This window comes from Gymnoscopelus microlampas (assembly GCF_963454915.1).
Source record: "Gymnoscopelus microlampas genome assembly, chromosome: 9".
In the NCBI taxonomy this organism is placed as follows: Eukaryota; Metazoa; Chordata; class Actinopteri; order Myctophiformes; family Myctophidae; genus Gymnoscopelus; species Gymnoscopelus microlampas.
Window position 1 is genome coordinate 27,307,596 of NC_139946.1, and position 10,370 is coordinate 27,317,965.

Genomic DNA, 10,370 nt, shown 5'->3' on the forward strand with positions numbered 1-10,370 from the left:
ATTCAATAATCGCTAAGAAATAATGAATATTGCAGGCCCTACTGTAATATATGATAATCCTGATAATGTAACACAATTATTATCATGATCAATTACCATTTAGAATCAAACAGAAATTATGAGTGTAATTAGTTATGGAGTTGTAGAACACACATTGCCAAATTACTATAGTTGGTCCATCCTTTGTTAGGATGTGGTGATATTACTGCAGTGGTTGTTGTTAGAGTGACAATGACATCACCCTCAAATGATATATTGTGTGGGGATTTGGTGCTCCTGATCATAGCTGGTAAAGATGCCAGGGCTGGGAACAGGTTCTTCAGAATGTCTTGAAAAACAATGGTATGGCAAATTCTCTTCTGTTGTCTAAATACAAACAGAACAGTGTAATTGTGGTCAAAACAAACAAACAAACAAAAATCTTGTATGTATTTGTCATGACAAATAGTGCAAATAGCATATCTACAAGCTCACAACATGTTTGTGAGCTTGTAGATATACTATTTTAGCATTTTTTTTAAATCTTTGAAATCACTTTCAATGACCCAAAATAGGGTCACTGAAAGTGGTTAAACATTCTGGTGACACATCTTCTCAATTAAATTCGTTGACACGAGGGACACATCAAAGCCCTCTTCAGTAATTGCATAAAATGCAGCCACATTTTGCCTGTCAAAGAACAAGAACACACTGTTTCACAAGGACAGAACCAGCAGTGGAACGCTGCATGTCTGTTGTCCAATGATTATGTGTAAAAAGATTATCTGTGCTTCTCAAAGACAACTCTAGTCTCAGTATTCGCAGTGCTCTGATGCAGTAAATCTGTGTTACCATGTAATTAACAGTCTGTGCAAACTTTATTCTACCACCAGGCCAGGAATGATTGGCACGGATGTTACTTCTTGTCATAATGTTTAATTTGCTTTTTTAATTTTTTGATGACATTCCCAGCCATAATTTACATTTACCTTCACTGACGTATTGTAGTTTAAGCCCTATTTTCAAGAAATGTTCTTGACAACTGTTCTCTTATGGCATTCCCTGGTTACATTATCTTTCCAAATGGGGGTCCACATCAGCCAAATACATTTGGCGGTCCCTGAAATGTTTTGATAATCACTGGTTTAAAGGCTGCTGCAGCAGCTTCACCCTTTCCGGGTCACCGGAAGTTTCCATAAGATCCCTCTGGGGAAGATCATCCTCTGTATTTGACCCATCCTAATTATTAGGAGCAGTGGACAGCCACTGAGCAGCACTCGGGGACCAGCTCCAGCTGTAAAAGGTCAGTATTTTACAATGTACTGTATGTAACGTATTGATTTTGGTGACCCCGTGACATAGCGCCTGCACCATCAGGCCACACAAATTGGGAGGCCTTTAGGGCTGGGCGGGGGTCTGTAATCTACTACGTAAATTCTTGTTTATTAATAAAATATAGACCTGCAAACAAGATTAGGACCAGTGAACAAACTGTAAGTCTGAAATGATTTCAAATTGTCTGTTTGGTTCCACTCAGTTTTAACCATGACCCATGTAGGCCCGTAACTTGAGAAAGATATGGTTCATATTGTTTGCATGATTCACCTGTCCGATTGCCTTTTTATGCCTACATAATTTCTCTCATTTTCTGAACCACAGTTGCTATACAAAGGCCAGGCTATGTTGTTTTGTTTTCCCGTCCGGATATGTTTGGTTTTAGCAAGAAACATGCATGCTCAACTCAGAGGTCTAATGGCTATGTCCCATTTTGGGCCAATGCATTCTCACTCCTGTGTTACACGATAATAGCAAATGAGACCATCAGCACTCACAAATCAGCACTTTTAGATGGAGGTGTGAAGTGTATCTCACACCTCCATTTAAAGTGCACATCACACCCAAAAGTGTGAACTTTCTAAATTCCGTTGATGTTTTTTTCCGTTGACGTTATGAGTAGTAACCTCAACGGAACATTTGACATTTGACTAAGGTAACATTTGTTACCTTAGTCAAATGTTCTTTTTATCATGGTTCTGTAAGATATTAGGCATCCATTCTAGAGTAGTAAAGTATGTAGGTATGTGTAAATGTTCAGAATTGTCATGTCAAATCAAATATATAGCACATTTAAAACATAAGACAGGATCAGATGTGATTAAAAGCCAGGGAAAATAAGTGAGTCTTAAGTAAAAATCCATCTGAGCTCAATCCCTCTCCTTCTCTACGGTTCAGAGATGTGGAGGATGACAAAAAGGACATTGCAAAAGATCCAGACTTTCATTAACAGCTGTCTGAAGCGCATTTTCAGGATCAGGTAGCCAAACGAAACAAAACAATTAGGAACTCTGATTGAAAGTGAGACAGGAGCCAGTGGAGAAACAGATCCTGAGACAAAAGAGGGGATGGATTGCTCACACCCTGAGGAAACAGGAAAACAGTACCACACGCCAGGCCCTGACTTGGAACCCCCAGGGGAAACAGAAGAGAGGGCTGCCTAAGAACACCTGGAGGCGGGACACTGAGGCGAAACACTGAGGCTCAAGAGACAGGGAACCAGCCGTGTTGGATGGAGAAGAGTCGTCGATGGCCTGGAAGCGATGGGCCTAAGTGTAAAGACTTAACAAGAATGACCAAAGTCATAATAAAGCCGCATGCGGCAGGCTTTTTTGGCCCCAATGTTTTCATAGACCTGATTACTTGTTCTTTGGATAGCGTCGCAGATTAACGCTCTAATGTTTTTTATATAAGTGGTGGCAACATTTTGTGACACCACACGGGTCTTCCCAACAATAGCTAAGATTGAAGTCAGTGTGAACATGGCCAAATAATAACTTAATAGCCAAACTAGGTCTAATGAAGCACGCTAGCATTTAGGCTAACCCTCCGCCTGTATCGTTGTTGTGATTTATGTTTGTCCATGCTGGCCCCTAATATGGTCTGCTTCCGGGTGGATCAACCTAACTAACAATGAGGATCGTTCTGATTGGTTCCCTTCCCAACTAGTCCCTCAAAAAGAGTAATTCTGATTGGATCTCTTCTCCATTCGTCCCGCCCTAACATTTTCGTCTCGTCTAATTCGTTGACTAACGTGTCCATTACATTTTCGTCTCCCCATTGGCTTGGGGAAGTGTGATGGACATTCACACACCTACCGAGGAGGAAACCATGCAGGGCTCTAATCTGCTCATGGTGAGCAGGGTTCAGTGTCTTGCTCAAGCACACTTCGACACAAACTCAGGGGGAGCCGTGGATTAAACTGGAACCTTCTGATTCCCAAGCGGCCACCCTACCTCGAGCCGCTGACACCCCAGTTGATGAAACGTGCTGCTAAGAAGATAGTGCGGACCGGCTACTAAGTAAATAAAATATGAATTAATTTAAAACAAAATTGTAAAGTGGATCTAGTGGAAACATGTCAACTCAAACATCACTCCAAGAGGAAAATTAGCACCATGAATGTTTTAAACAACACTGTCATCATGACATCACTGTGGACATCAAAGTCGACGGTCATGAATTTAACACATTTGACTGGTATTATTGTTTCTAGAGAACCTTGTAAACACTATAAAAATGATGATAAAAAAGTTAGCTTTGGTGTGTGTGTGTGTGTGTGTGTGTGTGTGTGTGTGTGTGTGTGTGTGTGTACACACATTAGCAACAAACATGTGTGCTCAACTCAAAGGTCTGTGCCTTTTGAGTCAATACATTCTCTCACTCCCATGAGAACACGTTCTCAATATGTTGCACCATGCAAATGAAGCGGTCAATACTTGGCACTTTTATTAGGAAACGGAGGCGTTTCGTCAGCTTGTCTGAAAGGTGGTTGTTAAGTTTGTTTTTTAACTAGACATAGTAAGTGTCTATGTCATGTCATGTCATGCATATCACACCCAAAAGCGTGTACAGTACTTGAATGCTAGGTTGTGTTGATAGGCTTTTTGCGCTTTAATCTATCCGAATTCTTAGGGTTTATCCATAGTCTCTATCGTCCACATCCTAATTGTGTGTGCGTGTGTGTGTGTGTGTGTGTGTGTGTGTGTGTGTGTGTGTGTGTGTGTGATAGGGCACCTGCCCTCCCAAAGGTGCATACATGGCCCTTTACTGTACACATCACCATGTGTATGTTACAGCAGTATTTTACCTTAAATGTATCATAACAAATGTTTTTAGTCTCTTCATTCTAGCGTTCTCTTCACGTGGTGGCTGGAGCAGCTCAGAAAAGCATGTTTACAGCCTCCCAGGAGTATCTCCAGCTCCTCATCCAATACGCTTACACAAGATCAGTGCCAGTAACACCAGAGAACGTAGAAGAGCTCTTGGCAACTGTGGATCAGTTTGACGTCATGGGCATTAAACAAGCCTGCTCCCTCCACCTGGACCCACCTGTGCCCAGAGAATTGCATTGAAGCTTATGATAGAAAGCATCTTGATGAGTAGGACATTGTCTCAGAAGAGTTCCTGGAGCTTTACAGTCATCGAGAATGACCAGCTGAACGCCAAGGGTGTGGTCTTTGAGACATCAGTTGGATTGGATTGGTGGTTGTTCAGTAACAGGGGTCTCGCTGTCTTTCTAGCTCTTTAGAAAATAGAAAATGCATTTTCAGGTGGGACACCAGTCTGTTTGATCCAATCAGGAGAGAGAATTCCACAAAGATCATTCATCAGCTTCAGTTTTATAGTGTTCCAGTTTCAAATTTGTCTGCTCATTCTTTTGTTTCATCACTTCCAATTTGACTTGTTTATCCTGTATGAGTTCTGTCTCCTGATTGGATAAAATGTATACCCAAATTGCTAATTGGAGAGATGGGGAGACCCCTGTTACTAAATAAACTATAGCAATGATTGCTATCGGAATATAGTGCTATTTAACACTTATTTTAACAACTACATAAAAATATCACTAACACCCCCTTTAAGAATAATATGTGTGATTTATGCATATAATTCCTGCTTGTACACTTGAATACTTAATACTGTCAGCCAGGGCTGATTGGAGTCTCAGCTTGCTCTAGACTGGATATACACAGGAGATGTAAATATATAGTACTATCCTATATATAGTACGTATTACCATATATACCAATCTGGTTTAGTAGGAGTGATAAAAGGACTGAGAAGGTGATTAGCTAACTGGTTAGGTGCCATATCTTCCCTGGGGTTTATACGGCTGCTGACCAATTAGTGCAAGCTAAAGCGATTTCTTCCATAGCGGTTAAATGGCAGGCAGCTGATCCATCACTGTAGCTAAATTGCCCACATTGAACTGGCACCATGCAACCTCTCTGTTTAAGGAACTCACCTTGTCACCACATCAAATCATGGATCAATTGGCAGCCAAACACAGTTGCTGAGGATGGTTTGGAAGAATTCACGGCTGAGAAGACACTAGAGTTCATCTGGGCACAAAGGAACCAAAACAGCAACCGTTGATTCACAGAATGGCTGCATATACCAACGAAGGTGAGGCACACAGCAACACACCCACATGTTAAAGGGAATGAATTTATAGTAGAATATTAACTTAATGTGTTCATCAGATACTATTTTCTTGTTGTCTTTGTGAATAAATAAGGCTATGGGTATATGAAAAACAAATTACCAAAATTTGAAGATCTAGAGCTTGTAGATCAGCTATTTTTAAGAGATTTGGTGTAGAGTGAAAAGCTAGGAGACCAACAAGGAACCCTGATTAACAAAGCATGTGTAGGCTTTAAGTGGTTATGACACATTTTGTTTTCTAATCTAGATAATGTAGCACAGCCGAAAGGGGTAGAGGGTTGGATTGACATAGCACTAGTCTGGGAGGCATTGCCTCGGAGTTTGGACGGCGGGGGCGCGGCCACTGCGTTGTGATTCAAATCAACAGCCAATGAAGAAAAGGGGGCGGGATCCACATGCAGTGGGTGTTGCATCTAAATAGGATCGACGGGAAGCAATTTCCCCTTGAGAAATTTCGGCCGCCATTGTTGTGTACTGCTGTTTGCCTCTCGTCGGACTTTTTAGACGAGTTGCACAGCTCTCAGACCGGTAAGAGGCGTGTCCGCTCAGATTCAGAGCGTAAATAACATCCCGCCCACAAATCCCAGGGCTCTGGCCCAGAAGTTCCTCGCCGAGCCGGCGAAAACTTCTGGGAACTCAGATTAACATAGCACAGGTTACAAGCTGAATTCAAACCTTGTGATCTTGTGGAAGAAACACCAAATTATTGGCCTACCACAGTAACTTTGATGCTTTCATAATATCACACTTTATCGAATTATGTTTATGGTTTTCCTATCCTTAACCTATATTTTTGTTCAGCCACCAAAACACTAAAAAGTTAGGCTAAAATATAGCCTATCATCTAAAGTTGGACCTACATAGTAAAACTTGGAGTGTTAAATTAACTCTGAGAGTTATGGGTCCTTCTTTTTACACTCTCTGAGTTGCATTAACTCTCGTTTGCCTGGTGGGTAAATAAAGAAAATACATGCCATAAACACCCACCTGCCTCTTTCTTGTACTGCATAAAGAAAACAATACTCAAAACAATAAAAATAGCAGAAACAGTTACAAAAAAACAACAAAAAACAGTACAAACATTTTCTGTATACAATTTATAATTTTGTCATTTAGCAGTTGCTCGATCTTCTCCAGAGTGACTTACATAAAGTGAAAGGTCGACTAAGACATCATGGCAAGTGGCCATGGAATTAGAGTGCTATGAGAACAAAGATGACACAAATCATTACACCAGGGCCACATTAAGTGTAGAACACAAATATTTGAATCACATATAACAGTTCCCTATGTGTTTGAAAGGCGTTCATTGACTAAGTAGTCTTTTAAGGTACACCCCTTGTCTGTAATGGAGCCATGTGAGGACAATGTCTCCACAGTCCACCTTAAAATGTCAAGCGAGGGCCAATTTGGTTTTCTCCTGTGAGCCATAAATCACACATCACTTCTGGATATAAAACATCTGGACAACAAAAGGCTGTGAGTCTTTTACAGTGAGGCAGCTGTGCAGAGCGGAGCAGAGCAGAGCAGAACAGACGGACACCGGCTCTATCAGCACAGACCTCTCTCAAGGATGGCTTCTGCTCTCTTTTTGTTTTGGGCTCTGCCCTTGCTGGTCCCAGTGGCAGCACAGCATAACGACATGGAGAACATGCACGACATGCACGACATGGGTTGGATCAACCAGTATCGCCAGGGCTTCAACTTCCAGTGTCCTCACGGAGAGGTCCTGGTGGCCATAAGAAGCTACTTTAGTGAGGCAGAAGGCTCGGACCGCCTGTGGACCTTTGAGTGCCAACGCACCCCAGAAGGCCTGGGGGAGCCAACCGACTGCTGGTGGGACGACATCAGCCGTGCTGGTTTGGAGTGGTAGGTCCCCTAGGATGCCCAGACGTTCTTCTAATATAAATTATTTAATTCTTGCCTGACCATCTGCATATCATAAACAGCATCAGCAGAGTATAGCTAAAATTCCCAGCAAATATGACATTTGGGGCAATCAGTGACCACAGCAATGAATGGCTGGGATGCTAATTTAAACAGATGGTGCATTTCAGTCAGCTGTCCAAATTGTGTTTGTTTTGTTACAGTGACAGAAGGCTATCTGCTGCTTAGTGGGGCTTCAAAAATAACTCTCCATCAATTTGGAACCTTACTAGACCAGACTTTGACCCGGTTGTCAAGGATTTTTTACCACCGACTACAATTATCATCTCTGTTTCATGTCATTGCTTAATGACATGAAACAGACACAAAAAGCAAAAATGATATCTGTGGAAACGTGTCAATCTAATTTGGTTGTACATTCAAGCTGTTGCTGTGAAAATATTTACAGTATTTTTTCCAACTTAAATTGGTTCCACTAATTAGTGCAAAGAAATACACCTTTAATTAATCAAAGAATGACCCGCGATCAGTTAATTTACATCTTTTGTCCCTGTTAACTGTGAGGGACAGTTTGGACATGTACTACTTTCTTTACCCAGTTATTGTCTCCACCAGTTCAAAGGAATGGCTGAGACTATGTTTTGCACCCTGTCCGTCCGTCCGTCCGTCCGTCTGTGTGTGTGTCCGTGTGTCAGTCCGTCCGTCCGTCTGTGTGTGTGTCCGTGTGTCAGTCCGTCTGTGAACAGCAAACTGTGCACACAAACTTCCTGGATGCCAGAGCAGCACCTCTGCCCAAAGTTTTTCAGATCAGCCTGTTATAGCGCCACCAGGAGGCCCATTTTTGCAACAAAAAAAAGTATAATACTCCTACAGATTTTGTCCAAACATCATGCAAATCGGTACACAGTATCCCTATAGTCATGTGATCAAGACGGATCTTTCAGATTTTTATATATGCCATCCTGAATGGTTAATATTGGCTTCCAAAGTTTGCAGGAGTGCTCCGTTTTGAACAAATTGCTACAAATCATGAACGCAGCGTGCTATTGCCATGAAACTACACTCACATTCCCACCAGGCCAAGGAAGAAATGCCACCCTAATTTTTTCAAATCAGCCTCATGGTGACGCTATAACTGGGCAGCCTTTTATAGCGCCACCAGGAGGCCGATTTTTGCAAAACTAATTTGTTACTCCTACATCACGCAAATTGGTACACATTCAAGATTTTTCCGAACTTTTTGAAATGGAAGATCTACAAGCTCACAGTGAGCCGAAGTATGAAATAGGGTTAAATGGTCAATAAAGCCACCCATGTTGTTTTGGCACACACACAAAGGGACAACTCTGCACAAACTTAAATTGGAACATAAAAGAAGACAGCTGCAACCAAAGGAAACTGGGATTTTGGAAGGCTGATAGGTTGTAAAACAAACTGGATGACTTGTTTATTATCCTTTCCGTTTTTTTACCCAGAAGAAGATTTTTATACGATGACGTGTACATCACATTTATGTAATATTCTACTCCAACACAATGTCATTAAATTATTTTTCTGTTTTGTTTTCTTGAAAATCTAACATCGCTTTGCAGATGAATGCATGACACTGAAAAATCTACAAACCAAGACAAAGTGGTTTCTCTTCTTACCAGGATCTAAATAATTTCTCAGACGTGAGAACAAAACCACCAATAGTTGTTCACAAACAATGCATGTTTATCACAGAGAGTAGACTAATTAAAAGATTAATACGTTCCCAGCGAGTCATAGCAGCATGAAACAATCTAAGCTGTATTAATTCATTACAGTGCCACAATAAACCCACTGTTATGTTCTTCTCAGTCTATCCTTCATTCTTATTTTGATTCCCCGCTCTGAAACAGCGATACATTGTCTGACCTCTCAGGAATATAATCTTTCAGGTATCGTCAAAGCAACTTTGACAAGCAAATCCATCTGCAATATGGATCATTGGTATCACTGCTCCAAAACCAACACATGCGTTCTCATTACAACATCTTCCTCCAGCGAATTTCAGCAAACTGCATCCAATTGGCTTTGTCAATAATATATCTTCAGAGATTCCGCCACGTATTTTATGAACCACATGTTTGAGCAATTTCCTGATCCCCTAAATGCAATTCACAAATATTGTTTTGGATCAGTCTGTTATAATATTTCTCAATTGTGTAACAACCAGGTTGTGGTAGTGATGAGGGCTAGCTTTCACTGCAAGTCAAAGAGAGATTTCCCCAGAGTTGTGCGAAGCAGGTTAACACAAGTGCAGACAGAGATGAGGAGACAGTTTTATGTTAACATAGGGTGGTTAGGTGGCGCAAGGGTAAAGTACCTTCCCACCACCGCGGAGTCTAGCGGTTAAAATCCACCACAGTGCATCTGGCTTACCGAGCTTCTACATAACTACAATTGGCCATGTTCGTTGGAGGGAAGCTGGGCGGGGAGGGAGATTTTTGCCACAGCACGTACTGGAGCAGCACATGTCAGTGGGAAATGTTCAATGAGAGGTGTAGGTTGGAGGTGCTACGTCCTCCCAATGGTAAGGTAAAATAATGTATTTATTGTTGAGTGGAGGAGAAGATGGGGTGCAGGCCAGTTGAATCTTAGGATGGTAGCTCTGTACCAGGAACTGCATTGAGGCTGGGGCAAACATGGGGCAGGATGAGCAGGTCAAGTCTGCTAAGTCGAGTGCTGGTCCATGGCAGCGAAGCAGGGCTGGCAAGACAAAGGACTGGAGACAGAAACCGGAGTCAGTGTACTGTAGATGGTATGAGCAAAGGCTATGAACTGTCAGTGTGGAAGTGACAGAGTATTTGTAGAGGTCTTGATTATGGAAATGATATCAACTGGTGGGGCTCTAATCTGACTCCACTCTCCCAATCACTCACACACATACTGTGTATACATGCACACATGCACACAGGCATATGTGTGTGCCTGTGTGCATATACACAATGTATGTGTGTATACATCCCAGTCACTCA

General features: G+C 41.8%; 1 protein-coding gene across 1 annotated transcript in view; it reads left to right on the forward strand.

The window, feature by feature from the left end:
* The first annotated feature begins 6,957 nt into the window (after positions 1-6,957).
* dpt (dermatopontin) overlaps positions 6,958-10,370 on the forward strand; it is an 8,416-nt gene continuing 5,003 nt past the window's right edge. Inside the window, exon 1 of the mRNA XM_084065902.1 lies at positions 6,958-7,350. Coding sequence (XP_083922028.1) covers positions 7,055-7,350 — 296 coding nt within the window. The 5' untranslated portion in view covers positions 6,958-7,054. The remainder of the gene's footprint in view (positions 7,351-10,370) is intronic.